General features: G+C 40.9%; 2 protein-coding genes across 2 annotated transcripts in view; one reads left to right on the forward strand and one right to left on the reverse strand.

Moving 5' to 3' along the window:
* Positions 1–21253, forward strand: part of PARVA (parvin alpha) — a 154118-nt gene that overhangs the window by 94034 nt on the left and 38831 nt on the right. The window contains exons 2-4 of the mRNA XM_019729368.3: positions 8416–8505; positions 8587–8657; positions 10255–10357. Of these exons, the coding sequence (XP_019584927.1) occupies positions 8416–8505; positions 8587–8657; positions 10255–10357 (264 nt within the window). The remainder of the gene's footprint in view (positions 1–8415; positions 8506–8586; positions 8658–10254; positions 10358–21253) is intronic.
* The window catches only part of LOC141572237 (uncharacterized), a 161266-nt gene continuing 153597 nt past the window's right edge, over positions 13585–21253 (reverse strand). The window contains exons 4-6 of the mRNA XM_088789888.1: positions 17363–17528; positions 16520–16701; positions 13585–14073 (exon numbers count right to left, since the gene is read on the reverse strand). The gene's annotated coding sequence lies outside the window, so the exon portion shown is untranslated. The remainder of the gene's footprint in view (positions 14074–16519; positions 16702–17362; positions 17529–21253) is intronic.

Below are 21253 nucleotides of genomic sequence, written 5' to 3' on the forward strand. Positions count from 1 at the left end.
CTGTACCGCCAGTGATGGTCATACTAGTGGCATAGACCCCTTCTTGGGAAAACAGAAATGACCCTGCCAGGCTTCCTGAAGCTATGAGGAAGCTCTGTCTTCTCATCTCAGCCTTGGAAACAAACACACGAAACAAAAACAAACAAAAAAACAAGCACTTCTTCCTGAAAACCTGGCTTCTCACTTGGGAAGAGTACAGCTTGAACTGTAGGGCTTTGAAATGGTCTTTGTGCTTTGCCTCCTGTACTAATGCTTCCATAGAGCTCAGCTAAAGGTTGATAAATTACCTGTCTTCTTGCTGATGGAAGGAAATGTGTGTTCCATAAAATCATGGGTTCCTCCCCAGTAAACACGGTATTTGGTTGGAAAAATAGCAAATTTTGGTTAATATTTTTAAATAGACTATTGTAGTAATAGTTTTAGGTTTTACAGGAAAATTGCAAAGATAGTACAGAGTCCCATATGCCCTACACCCAGTTTTTCCTCTTATTAACATCTACTATTAGTGTGGTACCTTTGTTACAATTTGTGAACCAGCGTTGATGTATTACTAATTAAACCCTATAGGTTATTCATATTTCTTTCGTTTTTATTTAACGTCCTTTTTTCTGTTCCAGAATCCTATGCAGGACACCACATTACACTTAGCCATCATTTCTCCTTAGGCTCCTCTTGACTGTGACATTTTCTCACACTTTCATTGTTTTTGATGACTTTGAAAATTTTGAGGCGTACTAATCAGTGTTTTTTAGGCTGTTCCTCTAAAATTCCTCTAATGGAATTTCTCTGATGGTTTTTCAGAATTAGGCGAGGGTTATGGATTTGGGGGAAGGCCTATCACAGAAGTAAGCGCTATTTTCATCACGTGAAATCCCGTGATTTATGACTGTGGTGTTGACCATGGTCACCTGGCTGAGGTAGTGTTGGTCATATTTCTCCCCTGTAAAGTTCCTCTTGTTCCTCTTTTCTATGTTGTACTCCCTGGAAGGAAGTTACTATGCAGAGCTCACATTTAAGGAGTGTGGGGTTTATGCTCTCCCTCTTTGAGAGCACAGGATCTACATCAATTATTTGGAATTCTACAAAGGAGATTTGTCTCCTCTCCCCCATTGATTAATTTATCCAGTCATTTATATCAGTATGGATTCATGGATATTTGTTTTGTGGTTTAGGTTATAATCTAATACTACTTTGTTTTGTTGCTCAAATTGTTTCAGCTTCCTTACTTTCTGTTTCCAGACTCATCTTGTATATTTCCTATGTATTTCCTCACCAGTCCTAGAATCAGCCATGTTTCCAAGGACCCCTGGTTCCCTTTCTTGGTACTAGAAACCAAGATCTGGGAATAAGGTATGTTCATTTCTACTGGAGTGTAGCCATTTTAATTAAGTGTGTAGTGAGAGCTCATTGTTGTTTTAATTTGTCATTAATGAAAATGATGCTTATTTGCCATTTGTATGTCTTCTTTGGTGACATGACTCTTCAGATTTCTTGTCCATTTTGTAGTTGCGCTGTTTTCTTATTCTTCAGTTTTTAGAGTTCTTTGTATATTTTGTATACAAGTCTTTTATCAGATATGGGTTTTGTAAATATTTTCCCCCAGTCTATGGCTAGTCTTTTCATTCTCCTCACAATATTTCTTGCAGAGTAGAAATTAATGAAGTCCAACTTATCAGTTTTTCTTTCATGGATGTCTTTTTGATGTTGTATGTAAAAACTTATTGCCAAACCCTAAATCACCTAGATTTGCTCATATGTGTGTGTATATATGTATGTTTCATATGGATGCCCAATTATTCTAGCACCATTTGTTGGTAAGACTATTCTTTCTGCATTGAATTGCCTTTGTTCCTTTGTCAAAGATCAGTTGAATATATTTATATGGGTTCATTTCTGGGTTCTCTACTTTGTTTCATTTATCTGTGTCTATTCTTTCACCAATACAACGCTGTCTCAATTACTGTAGTTTTATAGTAAGACTTGAGGTCTGGTAGTATCAGTTATCCAACTTTGTTATCCTTCCTCAGTAGTATGTTGGCTAATCTTTGGCCTTGTTTTGTGAATTTTAGAATCAGTTTGTCAATATCCACAAAATATCTCACTGTGATTTGGACTGAGATTGCATTGGATCTATAGATGAAGTTGAGAAGAATTGACATCTTAATGATATTAACATTCCAATGAATGAACACCAAATGTCTCTCCATTTATGATATCTAGAACTTCTTTCATTTCTTTCATCAGAGTTTTATAATTTCCTGCATATCCCTGTACATATTTTGTTAGACTTATACCTAAGTATTGCATTTTTTGGTGCTACTGTGAATGATAATTGTGTTTTTAATTTCTAATTCTAATCATTAATTTCTAGTACATAGCAAAACAATTGGCTTTTGTATATTAACCTTGTATCATGCAACCTTGCTATATAATTGCATATTAGTTCTAAGAGTTTGGGTACTTTTCATTGTTTTATTTTGTTTTGATACTTTCTTTGGGATTTTCTATGGTCATATCATCTACAGAAAAAGATGGTTTTATTTCTTCCTTCCCAGCTTGTGTGCCTTTTATTTCTTTCTCTTATATTATGGTACTAGCTCAGATTTTTAGTATGATTTTGAATAGGTGTGGTGAGAGGAGATATCTTTGCCTTGTTCCCAATCTTTGGGGTGTAAGTATCTAGTTTCTCCCCATTAAATTTGACATTAGCTGTAGTTTTTTGGAAGATGTTCTTTCAGGTTGATTTTTCACATAAAGAAAAGTTGTTGGGGTTTGCTTATCAAATATTGTAGTTGTCTCTAGCTGCCAAGATCTTCTGTGGGGGCCCTTGAGCCATTTTGAATTTAAGGGAGCGTTAGTAGCTTTCAAGAGGACCAGAAAGCAATCATCTGAATCCTGATAAGGATCTAAAGCAGACTGTATATCTCACTGGGGCCCACTTGTGCTAAGGGAGAAAGAATATCCTGGCTGTTCTATTGCCCTCCCTCGGTAGGTTGTTTGTTTGTTTGTTTGTTTGTTTGTCTGTAGACATGGGGAGCATGATCCAGGGAGTGCTGGGGAACAGGTGACTTCACAGTCCTTAACACGCTGGACCCCACTTACTTATTTGCCCCTCTGTTCCTTCCCCCATTTTCCCTGTGTGCTCCCTACATTCCTGGTGCTCGTACATAATCATCACTCTCTTAACACTTGCCCTGTTTGTCCACACTTTGCTGGTTTTATACCCGATGTGCCTTTTGTGGGGCACCTGTGTCAGATGAAATTTACATTTTTCCAAGTTCAACTCAAATGTCCCCTTTCTGGGAATCCTTCCCAGTCGTCCCCATCCAAAATTAGCCTTGTTCCTTCTGAACTCCCACAGCCCTCTCGTTACACGTCTATCCCTGCAAGTACAGCGTACTGCACGTTGTTTTATGTGTCTGCCTCACCCACCCATGAGCAGATTGAGGCAAACCCATGTCAAATGCCCTGTGCTGGCACAGGGTCTACCTCAGAGGAGGGTGCCCAGTAATGTTTATTGATTGAGTGAATGAAATTACTGGCCTTGCATAAATGGACCCTTTCATACTCTTAGAAACCTCTGTCCATTCTTCCTTCCATACTTGTTTTCTGCCTGGTGTTCTTTGAGTCCCTGTACGTACGCGTATTTCTGGAGTGTAAGAGATGCCTGCAGCTATTCTGTTTCTCATGATAAAAATAAAAGGAAAATTATCATTCATTGCAGACCTACTGTATTCATCCATCAACTTCATAATCCTAGTGTCTCATGTATTAATTAGGGAGTTCAGGATCCAAGTCCCAGAAAATGCCGACTCAGCTGGCTTAACCAATAAGGGACCTTATTATATCTCTTATAACAAGACATATAAAGCTAGCGTAGTTTTAGGGATGGTGGCTTAACAGTATCATCAAGAACCCCTTCATTCTTTCTTCTCTGCCAGTTTTAGCATATTAGCTTTTCTTTTGGGCTGACTCACCTCATGGCAACAATGGGATCAGCAAATCCAGGAATAACATCCTAATGCAATAATGGTTAGAAGGAGAACGATAGGTTTTCTTCCTTGGGCTTCTCTTTAAAATGGAGGAAAGCTTTTCTAGAAGCTTCTAGAAATTTCCTCTCATGGCTCATTGATGAGAATTGTATCACATGACAATGCTTGAGCCAATCACTGCTAAAGAAATAGAGGTTATCAAAATTAGCTCAAACCAATCAGGATCTCACCTAGAGGCATAGGAGGGAGGGTTGTATACTAGAAAATGAGCGTTCTTTCCGTAGGAAAAAAGAAATAAATATTGGGGCGGAAACTAGCAGTGTCAGCTATACCCTTTTTTTCATAGAGAATTATTTTAGACTGAATTTCAGGTTAAGTCACTTACGTAAGGTCCCAACAGCTGATAAAAATAGAAGTAGGATTCAAATCCAACTCTTTCCAACTCCAAAGCCCATCCATGTACTTCTTTTTGCTGCACAGCTGGACTCAGAGTCAGACTTCATTTTCCAGAAAAGCCAAAGTCCCCTCTCTCATGGTGAGCACTTCAGGAGTTGAGGCAATCACCCTGCTTTCCCAAGCCGACCTTCAGCTGGGCATTTAATCTGTTTATTAAGTTATGACCAATGGCGCTGCAAGACACCAAAAGGCCGCACATTCAGACCTACCGTGTTTCCCTGAAAATAAGACCTAGCCAGACAGTCAGCTCTAATGCAACTGTTGGAGCAAAAATTAATGTAAGACCTGGTCTTGTTATTACTATAAGACCGGGTCTTACATAATATAATATAATATAATATAATATAATATAATATAATATAATATAATATAATATAATACCAGGTCTTATATTAATTTTTGCTCCAAAAGACGCATTAGAGTTGATTGTCCAGCTAGGTCTTATTTTCGGGGAAACACGGTAGTTTTAGTTAGAGGAGGTTCAAGGGATAAACATCATATTCATATTCTATGCTGAGAAAATTCAATTGCAGCTCTTTCTCTTTCAGAGTGTAGGATTGGCGAGGGGCTTCTGCTGGGTCCTGCTTTGGTTTAATAGAAATGAAACCTCCTAAGCAGGCGGGCTGTTTTGGGAAAGTGGCCACTAATGCGGTCCCATGGGGCCGGGGCCAGGCCTGAACTGGGCAGTTTGCATATTCACTTTTACAAACAGTTGGCTCAGAGTCAGCAGTTAATGGGATGGGAATGATGTTCCTGTACCAAATCATTTCCTGAAAAAAACATTTCCAATTGCAAACATATCTCAGCCTTTCTTCTCCAGTTTGTTTTGTCTCTGTGAGTGAATTAAAGAGGCAGGGCTGAGGGGAGGTTTCTGACTGGGGATTTTTCATCTGAAAACATTTTTAACAATGATCTCCATGTAAAAAGAGATCCCTTTCTGACCTACCTTTAGGAGTCCTGGCTGCAAATATTGAATTTTAGTCGCACTGTAGAGGTGTAAATATCTCTATATTCACAAATTGGCTCTGGCTATACAACAGTCTTAGGAGAGATGCAGCTTTTCCCTGCTTACAAAATGTAAGCTAGAAATGCTGCCCCAGAAATGTACACACATGCACATGTATGTACACATACCACACAGGGTCAGGCCAAAATATAATTTACTTTTCCTGAGGACAAGCTGGAATCCTTCTTTGCATCCTGTATTCTGCTTTGGCAAATTGTGCTTCAACTCATAGCCTGTGCTATTGAAGGATGGTCTAAACAGTTTTGATTATTCATTTATTTAACAAATAGTTCTTAAGTGCTTACTGTGCATAAGGTATTATTTTAAGTAATAATAATAATAGCATATATTCATATAGTACTTACCAGGTACCAGGGACTCTTTTAAGCATGTTACATATATTAACTCATTTGATCTTCTTAAAAACCCTAGCAGGTAGGCAATATTATCATCCCCATTTTGCAGATAAGGAAACAGGTATAAGAGGTCGATGAACTTGCCGAAGGTCACATAGCTAGTAAGTGATCCTGGATTTGAATCTAGGAAGTCTGGCTCCTCTTTGGGGATCTAATAGTAAACAAGAAAAAAGTGCCAGTCTTCCCACAGCTTACATTCTGGTGGGGGGAGATAGATAAAAGACATGTAAATAATGATCATTTCAGATCATGACGAGTGCTTGAAGAACAGAAAACATGAGAGGGAGGCAGGTAGTTAATCAGAGGGTCTTATAGGTCTTAGGAGTCGGGGTTTGATTTTGAGTATAATGGGAAGCTACAGGAGAATGTATCACCCTATTTACATCTTTATTATTCTGATTGTGCTATTGGAAGTAGAATATGATCAGAAAGCAGTAGACCAGTTAGAAGGTAGTTCTGGTTGTCCAGGCGAAAGATGGCCTGAAATAGGATGATGGTGGTGGAGAGGGTGAGAAGCAGTTGGCATTGGGTCCTGGTTTGGAGGTGGAGCCCACAAAACTTGCCAACGTATTGGCTACTAAATGTGAGCAAAAAAAAGAAGTTAAAAATAATTCCTCGGATTTTGGCTTACACCATTGTATATATGGTGGGACCCTTTACTAAAGAGGATAAGAATAGGGGAAGAACAGTCTTGTATCAGTGTTGTTATGGTGGGGATGAGAGTATTGAAAATCACGAGTTCTGTTTTGTTTGTGTAAATTTGAAACCTCTCTTAATAGACATACAAGGAGATATCCGAGTAAGACTGGCTAATGGCTACCATATTGGACAGCACAGACCTGGGGAGAATGTAGACAGAGAAGGTCCTGGCCAGGAGCTAGTGTCTTCCTTGTTTAGTAAGCCCAGCCTCGCACCCACATTTCAGCATGACTTGATTTCCACTGCCCATTATTTGCATAGCTGTGCTTGTTTAAGTAATGGAAATCTTGCTTCTCTGTGAGAAATAGTCTGGAAAAGAAGCAAACTGCCAGTCCTAGGAGGAATATTAGAAGAAATTATAGAAATCTAAGGAAACAATTGTTCTTCGCTAGAAAGCAAATGCAGTCCTATATTTATAGAATCATTTAAGCCTTGAAGATATTGCTTATATTTTTCATTATGTTTTATGGGGGAGAATTATATAGTGGTGGGCATCTGTGAATTTGGAGATTCAAGACGGTGACTGGCTGATATCCCCTATGAATGTCAAGGGCCCACAGCCACGGGAATAAATACCAGCTTCACAATGCTAGTCGTGTCTCTTTGGGGTAGAGTGTGTTTCACTCTTTGTTAGGCAATCTCGTTCTCCATCCAACTGCAACCATCAGTGAGTTTGCTAATATGAAAGAACTCTTTGTAAGCGGCTGCCTTGTGCTTAAGAGTTCTTGCAAGTATATACTGGCAATCGGTGAAGCCAGAGTCAATAAAAAATAAAATAAAATGGAAAGATGGGACATTGCTTCTATTAAGGTTGATTGCAGCTGCCATGTTAGCTCTTTAAGGACCTATTGCTGGTCTATGCTTTCAGAGAAAATGGTCTTTTTGTGCTTAATTGGTGAAAAGTTATTATCCAAACTGCAATTGAATAGAGGTGAGGGGATTTAAGTCACCACTTTTAGGAGAGGTAATCCAAGGTCAGCACTCAGCAGAGTCTATCACACAACGGGTTTTCTGGTAGGAATTTTTGTTTGTTTTTTGTTGTTGTTTTTTTTAACTAAGACTTCATGTAGGAGATGGGTAAGGGGAAAGGCTCAGGCTGAAAGTCTTTCATGGTCATTGACTTCTTTTTATTTTTCTTGAAAGTGGAATTGTAGGTAACTAGGATTTGGAAACCATAGAAGAGCTTGCTGGTTCTCCAGTGGTGCCGTGTATGTTCAGCTGAGGAAACAGGCCTAGAGAGAGGGGTGAGGTGCTTGGCCTCAGGGCCCACAGCTCGTTAGAGCCGGAGGCACAGGACCAGAGACCAGTGAAGAGGCTAAACTGAGACATTGTCGAGCAGTGGCACTGGGGTGGGGTGAAACGGGGAGGTAGCACAATAAAAAAAAATACTCAGCGAAGCCAAATCAGGAGAGAGGTCACAGCAGGGTTGAGCCAAGGATGGAAATGGCTTACAACATAATTGTGGCCTTCACATGGTGACTTCATTCATCCAGTCCACCACTGTCAGGTGCCCACTGTGACCAGACAGCAAGCTCTTGAAGGAGGGACAACAGGAGGCGAAAGGCCGAAAGGCAGAGACTTAAGAAAGCCATCTGTACCCACCTCACTTCCATTTATTCCAAGATCATTTCTGAGAGGAGCAGAGAACTCCCTGTTTCTCTGAGGAAAGGGACTGAGGTGACAGTTGGAAGAAGTAAGAGGAAAGGGACAATTTGGTCCTGTTTGCAAGGAAAGGCAGGGAATCGATTGCAGGCTGAGCAACAGTTGTAATCTAACCTTAGTGCTTTGATTTCTCATGTGTTGCCAATGGGCTGCAGTGTGACCCCGCACTTGCTTCTCCTTGCAGTGTCAGAGCTTCAGGAGGAGGGCATGAACGCCATCAACCTGCCCCTCAGCCCGATCCCCTTCGAGCTGGACCCTGAGGACACGATGCTGGGTACGTGGGTCTCTTCTTCTCTGGGGTGGCCTGATGCCTTCAAGTGGAACCATCCCCACTGATTTCCTTTTCTTTTTAAAGAGGAGAATGAAGTGCGAACAATGGTGGATCCAAACTCACGCAGTGACCCCAAGCTTCAAGAACTAATGAAGGTAAGAAAACATTAGGAGGGGCTTCCAGTGCCTCTCAGGCTGAACAGCTGTCTCTAGACCACCTGCCCTGTGCAGGTACCACGTGAGCCACTGCAGAGAGAATAGTCACAGCAATCCCTGCCCGCCAGCAGCTCCTGGTCCAGTAGGTGGACATATAAATGTCACAAAACTGGGACATGATGAATGCCCAATTAATTATGTTGATCAGAAGCAGCAAAGAAGTTAGTGCAAAGAAGTTCATTTGCTAGGATCTGATAGTTCACACAGTCCTTTCACTGTTTTTCTCAAGGACCCTCATCAAAAGCTCGCTGTGAAGTAGGAATTATTATCATCCGCATTTTACAGATGATAAAACTGTCTCAGAAAAACCAAATGGTTTGTTTATGGTCGCAGCTGAGTGGGGGAGATGAGATTCAAGCAGAAATAAAGGAGATTAAATGAAATATTATATATAATGCACCTGGCACAGGGGTTGGCATGTGGTCATCCCTCGAAAAATGTTCATTTCATCCCTCTTCTAATTCCCCATCCTGTTTCTTCTTCTTCAACTTCTCCAAGCTTCACTTAACACAAGCCTAAAAGGGCACTGGATGTCAGACTGATTCATTCAAGATGCAAGTTGAATATATCGTTTTCCTGCTGAAAACCTACGTGCAGTTTCCTATCAACCTCAGGTTGAAGCCCACACTCCTGGTGGTGGTATTTGGTGTCTCCACACCCTACCTGCCTCTTCAACCTCAGATTGTCCCCTGCCTAGTGACACGGAAACACAAACACCAGACCTGCTCATGGTGGCTTTCCATACGCACAGTGCTTATTTCCCACACTCCCCACTGTCATGCCTTTGCTTATGCAGCCCCCTCTGACCAGATGCCTCGACCTACTCTTCACGGTGGGGGCAAAATGGGGCATGTCCTCCAGGGAGCCTTCTGTAAACCCTGGTGCTATTACTCAACCCCTCTTTGTGATGTTATGGGTCCCTGAATTTGGTTCTATCACTGTAGTCACCTCCGTGATACTTCTGTCTTCATCACTAAATGGTGAGTTTCTCGAGGTTAGACTGTCTCTTTTTTTTTTTATCATTGCACCCTCAGGATCCAGCACAGAGTGTGACACGTAGCAGGTATTAATAAATGGTGGGTGGATGGATGGGTGATGGATGGATGGAGGGAGAGAGGAAACAAAGGAAGAGAGGGCAGGAAGGTACACACACAGAGGGCCGTAGATCACAGCATTCATGGGTAAACCTGGCATTTCAACGCTAGCTTGTGTAACTCCAAAGCCCATTCCTTGGCTGGTACAAAGCCACACAGCCAAACACTGTGTGAATGTTGCTTGCCATTAGGGTAAGGAATGGTAGGGGGCCAGAATATATTAGCAGGGACACTGGTGCCACCAGCACGAGAAGGGCTTATACCTGAAAATTATCAGAGCCTCTGGGGCTCACACTTATAGCTACTTGTCCACACATGTGGCTCATGTGGATAGTTCTGCTGCTTTCAAAATCTGAAGTTCATTTAGATTTCAGTTGTCCAGGATAAGAAAGCTGGTCTATAGAAACATACCCCATGACTGTTCTCTTATTCTCTATCTCTAGGTATTAATTGACTGGATTAATGATGTGTTGGTTGGAGAGAGAATCATTGTGAAAGACCTGGCTGAAGATTTATATGATGGACAAGTCTTGCAGAAGCTTTTTGGTAAGAGGAGAGTTGAATGTTGCCGGGCATCTCTTTACATAGCAGGTGGATGGGTTACGTACTCGTGGTTAGGAGTTATTCCCAGTTCACAGCAGTTCACCTAGAATGGAATGTGAATGTGTACAGTGTGGGTTAACAGACAGTGGAGGCTTTAGATGTCCTCTCAGAATCTGTTTTATATGAAGCAATTGCAAAGGGCTCTCAATGACCAGCTGGGTCTGCTGCCCCCAGCAGTTGAGGGTCATCAGCTGAGTAGATGAACAGACTCCACTGTATATTGGGAAACATGCCTCACCCACTCCAGGAAATTGTGCGCTTGTGGCCTCTGTAGGTATATCGATGTGTGTGTGGGGGGGGCACATTTATGTGTTTATATACCTGTCACCCGTGTGGGGGGGGGGGGAGGAGCACGAGTATGTGTGTATGGACCTGGGTGACCTGTGGACCTGTGTACATGTATGAGTGCGTGTGTATGTGTACCGCTGTGTCCTATGGATGCGTGTGTGTTCTTCTGTGTTTCCCGGTCTAGGTTGGGTGCAAGTGTGTGGGAATATATGTCTGTGGTGTTAGCCTCTGTGTCTGTCACCTCTGTGAAGGTATGTGTCCCCACGTCGGCTCACAGCTATGCATATGAAAATGTAAGGCCGTGGGGAAGAGAAAGGAGAATTCAGGGGTGATCTTAGTGTTGAAAGGACAAATTCATCTTGAATAAATTTCTCCCCTCCCTGTTCTCTGTTTTCTCTTGTCCAAAGCTGTTCCAGGTTCTAGACTTTTCATGCTTAACTGCCCACTACTAGGCACCTGAACCCATGGTTCTCTTCTACCTCAGAGGTTTGGACAAGAGAAAATGATTACCGTGTTTCCCCGAAAATAAGACCGGGTCTTATATTAAGTCTTGCTCCAAAAGACGCATTAGGGCTTATGTTCAGGGGATGTCATTCTGAAAACTCATGCTAGGGCTTATTTTCTGGTTAGGCCTTATTTTCGGGGAAACACGGTATTCGATTAAGGTATATGTTTTGGGGAGGAATACCACAGAAGTGATATTTCCTTCTCATTGGAGCATGTCAGGGAATGCATGATGTTAACATCTTATTACAAGTGATGCTAAATTTGATCATGTGGTTACAATAGTGTCTTCCAGGTTTCTTCACTGTAAAGTTGCTGTTTTTCTCTTTATAATTAGTTTGTTTGGGGGGAGATAGTTTAAGACTGCAAATATCTTGTTTCTCCTTAAACTGCTCCCACTAATTTCAATTGGTGGAACACATCTGCCTCAATTATTACTGTGGTGGTCTTGTGGAGATTTTCTATTCTTCTTATTCCTTCTGCATTTATTAATTGGAATTCTTCTATAAGGAAACGTTGTCCCCTATTCCTCATTTACTTATTTATATCAGTATGGACACGAGGATACTTATTTCATACTTTACGTTATAATCCACTACTATCATCATTCATTTTTCTTGCTGATATTCTTCCAGCTTTGACCCTTGGGAGCTCTTTCAGGTTGGCTCCTGGACACTTTCAATACACTGCCTCATTTTTTTTTCTTAGCACTTCTTTACTTTCTAGCATTATAAGATATACCAGACCCATCTTATGTTTTATTTACTCTGGCTCTGGAATCAACTACTTCTCCAAGGAGCCCTGATTTCTTTTATCAGAAATGGTATTTAGAGGGATGGTTGGTTAGCTTAGCTCAATTGGTTAGAACGTGGTGCTGATAACACCAAGGTTGCCTGTTCGATGCCCGCATGAGCCACTGTGAGCTGCGCCCACCTAAAAAAAAAAAAAAAAAAAAAAAAATGGTGTTTCAAAATCAATATTAATGAGTGTTTTTCTAATTACAGTTGACATACACTATTATATTAGTTTCAAGTACCCAACACAGTGATTAGACATCTATATATATTATGAAGCGATCACTCTGAGAAATCTAATACCCACCTGGCAGTATACGTAGTTATTACAATATTATTGACTATACTCCCTATGCTGTCTTTTACATCCCTGTGACTACTTTATAAGTACCAATTTGCACATCTTAATCCCTTTCACCCATTCCCTCAACTCCCATCCCATCTGGTGACCACCAGTTTGTATCTACAAGTTTGCTTCTGTTTTCCTTGTTCATATATTTTTTTATTTTTTACATTCCACATATAAGCAAAATTATATGGTATTTGTCTTTGACTTATTTCAGTTAACGTAATACGCTCTAGGCCCATCCATGTTGTCATAAATGGTAATAAGATTTCATTCTTTTTTATGGCTGAGTAATATTCCATTGTATATATGTACCACATCTTCTTTACCCAGTTGTCTATTGATGAACACTTGCTTCCATATCTTGGCTGTTGTAAATAATGCTGCAATGAACATATGGATTCACATGTCCCTTCGAAGTAGTGTTTTGTGTTTCTTTGGATAAATACCCAAAAGTAGAATTGCTGGGTCATATGTAAGTTCTATTTTTTAATTTTTTGAGGAACCTCCCTATTATCTTCCATAGTGGCTGCACCAATTTACAATCCCACCAACAGTGCAGGAGGGTTTTCCTTTTTTCCACATCCTTGCCAACACTTATTTGTGTTTTGTTTTGTTTTTAATTAAAGTTTATTGGGGTGACAATTGTTAGTGGGAATGGAGAAAGTAAGCATGCTGAAGAAAATGGAATACCCTAAATATCAAACACTTATTTGTTGATGTGTTGATGATAACTATTCAAACAGGTTGGAAGTTATATCTCATTTTGGTTTTAATTTGCATTTCCCTGATGATTAGTGACACTGAGCATCTTTTCATGTTATTGGCCATGTGTGTGTCCTCTTCAGAGAAAGATCTACTCAGGTCCTCTGCCCATTTTTCAATTGGATTTTTTTTTAATGTTAAGTTGTATGAGTTCCTTTTATGTTTTGGATATTAACCCCTTATTGGATGTATCACTGGCAAATATCTTCTCCCATTCAGTAGGTTGTCTTTTCATTTCATTGATGGTTTTCTTCTCTGTGCAGAAACTTTTGAGTTTGATGTAGTCCCATTTATTTTTTCTTTTGTTTTCCTTGCCCAAGAAGACATATTCAGATAAATACTGCTAAGAGTGATGTCACAGAGTTCACTGCCCATGTTTTCTTCTGGGAGTTTTATGGTTTTAAGTCTTACATTTAAGTCTTTAATATGTTTTGAGTTTATTGTTGCATATGGTATAAAAGAAAGTCGTCTAGTTTCTTTTTTTTTCTTCTTTTTTTTTGTTTTTTTTGCATGTGTCTGTTTCAATACAATTTATTGAAGATATTGTCTTTACCCCATTGTATATTCTTGCCTCCTTTTTCATAGATTAATTGACCATCAAGGTGTGGGTTTATTTCTGGGCTCTCTATTCTGTTCCATTAATCTAGGCGTCTTTCTGCCAGTGCCCTGCTATTCTGATTACTGTAGACTTGTGTGATAACAGGTAGCACGAACAGGTAGTTCTTCTTTCTCAAGATTGCTTTGGCTATTTCGGGTCTTTTGTGGTTACATATAAATTTCAGGATTACTTATTCTAGTTCTAGTTCTGTGAAAAACGCCATTGGTATTTTGATAGGGGTTGCACTGAATCTGTAGATTGCTTTGGGTAATATGGACATTTAGGTTGTCTTTTCATTTTGTTGATGGTTTCCTTTGCTGTGCAAAAACGTTTTAGTTTGATGTAGTGCCTCTGTTTCCCTTGCCTGTGGAGACATATCCAAAAAAAAAAATATATTACTAAGAGCAATGTCAAAGAGTTTATTGCCTATTTTTTTTCTTCTAGGAGTTTTATGTCCATCAATATTTGCTTTATATATTTAGGTGCGCCTACATTGGGTACAGAAATGTGTATAAGAGTTATATCCTCTTGTTGGATTGATCTCTTTATCATTATAAAATACTCTTTTTTGTCAATTGTTACAGCCTTTGTTTTAAAGTCCATTTTGTCTCATATGAGTATTGCTACCCCAGCTTTTTTTTTTTTCATTTCTATTTGCATGAAATGTATTTTTCCATCCCTTTACTTTGAGTCTGTGTGCACTTTCCAGCTGAAGTAGGTCTCTTGTGGGCAGATATGTAAGGGTCTAGTTTTCTTATCCATTCAGCCACCCTACATCTTTTGATAGGAGCAGTTAGTCCATTTCCATTTAACGTGATTACTGACAGGTATACAGTTAGAGCACTTTTATTCATTGTTTTCTGATTGGTTTTGTAGTCTCTGTTCCTTTCTTATTCTCTTGCATGTCGATGACTTTTCTATAGTGTTGTGTTTGGATTCTTTTGTCTTTATTTCTTGTATATCTCTTCTAAAGTTTTGGTTTGTGGTTACCAAGTACTTCATCTATGCCCTGCTATGTTTATAGCAGTCTGTTTTAAGTTGATGGTCACTTAAGTTTGAACACATTCTAAAATCACTATTTTTACTTAGCCCATCCATGTTTATGTTTTTGTCATTCTTTTTCACTTCTTTTGTGAATGTGTGTCGGTGTGTATCCCTTGGGAGTGGCTCTGGTGTGGGCCAAACAAAGTCAGCCACCACTTGTGCTAGGCTTGGGGCCTTCTGGTGGGAGTTACAAAGTTATCTGTGGTTGGTTGCCACTCGTGCTAGGCTTGCAGGCACTTTGGAGAGGCTATGCTGTGAACCAAGGCTGGCTGCCACTTGGTAGCAGGTTGGGACTCTGGTGGGCACCACAATGTGAGATGAGGCCATTCACCACTTGTGCTGGGCTTGTGCCTGCTTTAGTTGAAAGTACGTTCCAAGCCAATACTGGGCACCAGTTCTGCCAGATTTTGGACCATGTGCTGGGATTTACAATGTAGGTTGAGTCCAGCTGCTCCTTCTGCTGTGCTTGGGGCCACTTAGCAAGAGGTACAGGGCATGCTGAGGCCAACCACTGCTTGTTTGGGGTTTGTGGACCTTTGAGAGAATTTAAGCAAGTCCACAGCGTGAGCGGAGGCAGGGTGTTACATGGAGGAGCCACTAGAAGAAGTTTAGGTTTGGTATGCAAGTTGGAGTGGGGCAGGGTCTCATGGATTTGCCCAGGCAAGGCAAATGGTATTAGCTAGGTTAATGGAAAGCTCAGATTTGGCGCGCACCTGCAATGGACTGGCTGGGTGAGAGGGAAGCTCCTCACAGGAACAATGGTGCCTGCCAGCATTTCCATCCCTGGAGAGAGCCGCACCGTCCCCTACTCTTCCAGCCCTCACCCTAAAGCTAGTCCATTTAGTTTCTCCCTGTATGTTCCTGACACTTTATGAGCTGCTGCCCCACCACTGGAGCCCTGAGCAAGTGAGTCTGCGAGCGAGTGAGTCCACATGTGGACCCCTCAAGAGGAGTGCCTTTGACTCTAGCAGCCCTGCATCTCACTCAGACACAATCCCTGCTGGTTTTCACAGCCAGCTATTAGGGGGACTCCTCTTCCTGGTGCTGGGACCCCCTCGTTCCTCACAGGGGACCTCTGCAGCTGAGCTATCCCTCCCCGTTTTTAACCCCCACATGTGGGTGTGGAACACGCCTGTCACTCCTCTCCAGCAGTCTCCGTGTGCTGTTTCTTTAGGTCCTTAATTATAGGATTTCTGCTCTGCTGGTCTTCAGGTGGTTCTCAGTGATGGCTGTCATATAATTTGGTGGTAATTTTGATGTGGTCATGGGAGGAGGTGAGTACAGTGTTGACCTACTCCACCATCTTCACTGTAAGTTATTAGTATGTTTTAACTTGCAACTTGTAGCACAAACATCTATGCATAGGTATAGCACTAAGATGAATCAGGTATGACATTTCCAGAAATTCAGCTTCAAATTGTCCCTGAGCTGGGTATGGAGAATAGGAGGGGGCTAAGTTTGGGATTAGTAAACTAACCGTGAACAACTGGCACTTAGAAAAAGATGGAAAAGGTGTGTGTAGGTAATCCAGGAGTCCAGATGTGCCACTAGGCAGCAGGATCTGGAGTCCAGGAAGCCATGTTGATGATATTATGGAGCAAGGACTCAGAACCTAGAGATGAGAGATATGTGGAATCTCTTGGCAAAAGGTTATGTTTAGGTGAAAGCTTGAGTAGGTGAGCATACCTGAGACGACAGGTGGACTTGGCTAAAAAGCACTGGCTGGGAGTTCTCTGATCGCAAGCTCTGTGAGGGCAGCACCGTACCTGGTTTTCCTTTGTGTGGCCAGATGCTACTTGCTCAACCGCAGTGTCTGGTATGCTTGCCCTTCTCAGAGTCCCTGCGCATGTGGGTGAGGTTCTCCTGGAGCAGCCTCCCTCCCGTCCTTTCCGAGCTGCCTAACCCTGCTGGCCACTGCTGCCGCTGTTCGCGGGGTCTCCCTCTTGCCCTAAGAGCAGAACTGAGTGTAACTTTTCCTGAAAGCAGGTGTCGATGGGAAGTAGAGGGGAGGAGAGAAACACCAGCTAACAGTGCATTAGTAAGGATAGCAACTCTGTTTGCAACCAGGGCTCAGTCCTACGGGGGTCTCTCTGAGAAACCAGGTGACAACACTTCCCAGGAGATGTAGTAGGAAGGGGTGTTTATCTTATGGCTCCCATCACGCTGTGGTTAAGGATTGCCTGTGTAGGAATTAAGAACCTCCCGTTTGTACTCCTGGCGGAGAAAGAGAGCTTCAGAGCTGGAGATGGGAAGTATCAGTGTGCTGGGAGCTGTGTGCAGCTACAGGTGGGCCAGAGAGCTCCAGAAAGGGGCCGTAACATCATCCAGGGGGACCAGAGGATACAATTTCTGGTTTAACACGTTGCGTACGGATCACGAGACTCTTCATGAGGGATTTAAACCCCGCTGTACACAACGTGTTAAGAGTGGCTCCTCCTGACCTTAGCTTTCTCTGTACCACTCATGATGCATCCAGGGAAAAATCAGATGCTGGCCATTTTGGCATGCCTTATTTCTGACACCTACCCCTACCGTCTCATGGCAATGGCTCCAGCCCTTTCCACACCTCAGAAGGAAGAGAAAGATCTTACCCCATGCCAAAAACTCACCTCATTTCCTTTCCCAGGATTAGCCACTTCTCAGGGTGTTGATAGAGGCAGCATCCTCTGTTCCCTCTGGCTATCCTCTGACCATCAGGAAAGTCACAGAATTTCCCAATCTCTCAGGTATGCAGTTGCATTTGTGGTCACCTTGTTACATTTGCTTCGCTAATACCTAGGCGATAGATGTAACTGAGTGAGAGAGGCAGAAGATGAAGGATTCTGGGAAAGTGCCTGTGCCAGATAATCATTTCATTTGACGATGGGCTACTGCCTGTTTCTTACTGAGGTTTCCTGACTTGAGATGGCTATGTGAGTTTCCTTATGGTATGTTTTATTTGACTGGGTCTTCTCTTTGAACATGTGCATGTACCGGGAACAGAAAAGGCTTGTTTTGAGGGATAAAAGTCATAAGGCTCTTCCTTCTGATTTTCACAATGGCACATGACGGAAATAGCATCTTAAGGAATGAGACCAAAGGGTCCCTTGGGCCTAAAGGTTCTACAGGAGGGTTTTTCGTTTTGTTTTGGTATATATATGTTTTTCTCTATGACAGGCCCTAGAGAGTACATCTTACACTGACCTTGGTCAAATGTTTATTAAGCAACAACCATTGGATTTGCTATATGCTAACTGCTGAGTTTAGGGTTTATAAAGGTACATTTGTCACAGTGCTGCCTTCAGGTAACTCACAACCTTGTAGCACAAAGGGCTGTGGAATATCAAGTAGGAGCTTAGGGAAGGCATCATGAAAGCGGGGCATCTTGAATGGGGCCTTATGGAAGGACCAGAATTTCAACCACATGAGGAAGGAGAACATTCTAGTCCGCACAATGCAAGTGTTGCTGGTAAGCCCCGTTGATTTCAGTGTGAGTGAAGGGAGTGTGTTGTAGAGAAAAGGAGCGAGTGGGTAGGTGATCGTCAGGACCTGTGGGGTGGGGTATGTGACTAGCCCAGATGTAAACCCAGATCTTGGCTTCGAACCCCGCTGTCCAATGATAGAAACCAGGGTGTCTGGAGAAGTGGCAGACACTGGGACTAGAAGACTAGACACAAGGCCTATAGAAGATGAGCCTGGAGCAGCTTGCTGTGCTAAAAAGAGGTGTTGAGAAAAAAGAATAATAATCTATGGGGCAGCTTGTTGAAAGTGTTCAGGACCAACCTGAAAGATCTCCCAGTGGCAAAAAAAGATGAAATAATTTGAGCAAAAAGAAAGAAAGAAAAGAAGAATGACAGCAGTAGATTACAACCCAAAGTCTAAAATAAATAGTCTTAAGTCCATATTGATATAAATGAATGGCTGAATAAATAAATTAGGAGGTACAACTCTTCCTTAGAGAATAATTCCAAATAATTTATGTAGTTACAACCCCTTCAAGGAGGTAGAGATTAACTCCCTTGACTGAACTGTATGTAGTGACTGGCTTCCAATGATTGTAGTACAGACACTACTTGGGCCAATTGATCTAAGTTAATATCGTCAGTGATAAGTCATATTGATAGCATGTAACTACTGATGGCTTACGAGCAAAGTGACAAGATCAGAAATGGGGGCTTTAAGAAGGTAACCTAGGAACAGTAGGAGGGTTGCTTAGAGGCAATGGAGGAAACTCCAGCAAAGTATCTCCTTGTGAGATAATGATGGTATCAAACTAGAGGAGTGGCAGTATAGATGGGACAAGCTTTAAGAGAACCTAGTGAGGTAGGAAATGAACAGCTAACGTACACCAGGCTGACACTGAGTGGTAGATGTCAGATGGGGATTACCCCATGAATCTAGGAGGAGCAGCGTCTTGAAGGGTTTTGATCCTATTGGTTTTGCGAGTTGCTTTCTTACACCCAAAAGTACTTCAGCTGAAGTAGCAGCTGTGCTAAAATTGAAACAGGAATGAAGAGAAAGACGATCTGAGTTCCAATCTTGGTTCTACCACTAAAACATTTCTCTGCAGCTATTATCCCTCTTCTGTAAAACCAAGAAGATGGCCTACATTGGACAGCTGAACAGTCCAATGCAGCACCTATTCACATGTAGCTATTAAAAATCATTAAAAAATGCATTTACTTAGTCACACACCAGCTACATTTCAAGTGTTCAATAGCCAAATGTGTCTAGTGGCTACCATATTGGATAGTGCAGAAATGAACATTTCCATCATAGAAGTTCTGTTGGACAGCACTGCTTTAAGGTCTTCCTGCTATACCACTCATTGATTCTAGGATAGTTTAAGATAATGTATACTGCTATTCTTAAACTGGAGGAGGCATTTTCTGGTCTCTGAAAAGCTCAAAAGCTGGATAAAACTCTTATTATTATTTTATTTATAAATAGTAGACAATAAACTGTCTCTGTAAAATGGGACTGGAGAACTTGAGACTACCATGAGAAGAGGAGACTTAATTTTCATAACTTGAATTTTTTTCAATGTTTGTATATTATCAATCTTATAAAAAGTGGTAGAGTACATATGTAAATTTCAGTAACAAAACTGAATCTATTAGTAGTTGTCAAATAATTGTTGATCCATTACAACAGCTATCCCAAGTAAAATAGAAAGAAAAGGAAACTACCTAAATATGATAAAGACCATTATATAAAACCTAATAGTGAACATATTAAGCGGTGAAATATCAAAGACATGGTATTAGATACAAGTCAGAGATGACGGCTCTCACCACTGTTATAAGTGTTTTGGATGATGTAATAAAACAGGAAAATCTTCATGTTCAACATTATAGCTAACTAGATATCCAGACAAATTCTGTATACTTTCTGTGTACTGCATACTTTAAAAATCCAGACAAGTCTTTAAAAACACATTTTTGTATTGCATGGCTAAATTGGTATGGAAGAGAAGAAAATTCTTCTAATGCCAAAAACAAGGAAATGTAAATCCAGTGAGATATGTCTTAATTCCTAATGGCTTATAGCCTGAGGTTTAATAGGTTACACATTAAACCTCAGGCTATAAGCCATTATAAGGGTCAAGAGACAAAGCCTGGACAGAGTCAGAGCAGGCGTTGGATCAGAGACCCCTAAATAGAGCCAGGATCTCTGATGGGCAATACTTTCAGTGGGTAAATTATAAAATCTTGTCCCACAAAGAGAGAGTTAGATATGAAAGGAACAGAAAAATAAAAGTCTGCCCTTGATAATTCCTTATCAAATCTCTGTACTCACACAGATTTAGGACTAGTATTCACAGTACTTATGTGACTTTAAAATGTCCAAGTTGAAAATGTAGTTAAAAGTTGTCCCAGTTTATCAGTGCTCCCCAAGACAGAAGCAAAAATATGTCCTTTTAGAGAAATGAACTTTAATCCAAGGCCACAAAGAACTCCCAGATATAAAATTCCAAAGAAAATGAGCTCAAAATCAGAAATCACCAAACATGAGAAACAAGCTACAATGAGCAAGCACCAACAGAAACAATAGACTGTAGATTCATCCCACAAATTCTATATAGATTAGCAATTTACCAGTTATGGAATATAAAGTATGTTTAATATGTCAAAATAAAAGTTTTAAAGGCTATTGGAAGGATAAAAGAACAAGTAACTATCAAAATTGGACAGGTAGATCTGAAAGAGAACCAAATAGAACTAGGAATGAAAAAAAAGTAATGATGAAATTAGAAATCTCAGGGGATTAGACACAGCTAAAGAAGGAATTGGGTGAACTAGAAGATGGAATTAAAGAAATTACCCAGAATGTAGTATAGAGAGAATAATATGGAAAATAGAAAGAGAATTAAAAGACATAGAGATTATTCTAAGAAGATTCAGCATAAGCCTAATTGGAATTCTAGCAGAAGAGAAAGAGAAGAGAGTACAGGCAATATTTGAAGACATAGTGAATGAGAATTTTCTAGAATTGATAAAAGTTATGAATTCTCAGATTCT

Source organism: Rhinolophus sinicus, chromosome 14 (genome assembly GCF_057876585.1).
Source record: "Rhinolophus sinicus isolate RSI-liver-muscle chromosome 14, RSI-T2T, whole genome shotgun sequence".
Taxonomy (NCBI): domain Eukaryota; kingdom Metazoa; phylum Chordata; class Mammalia; order Chiroptera; family Rhinolophidae; genus Rhinolophus; species Rhinolophus sinicus.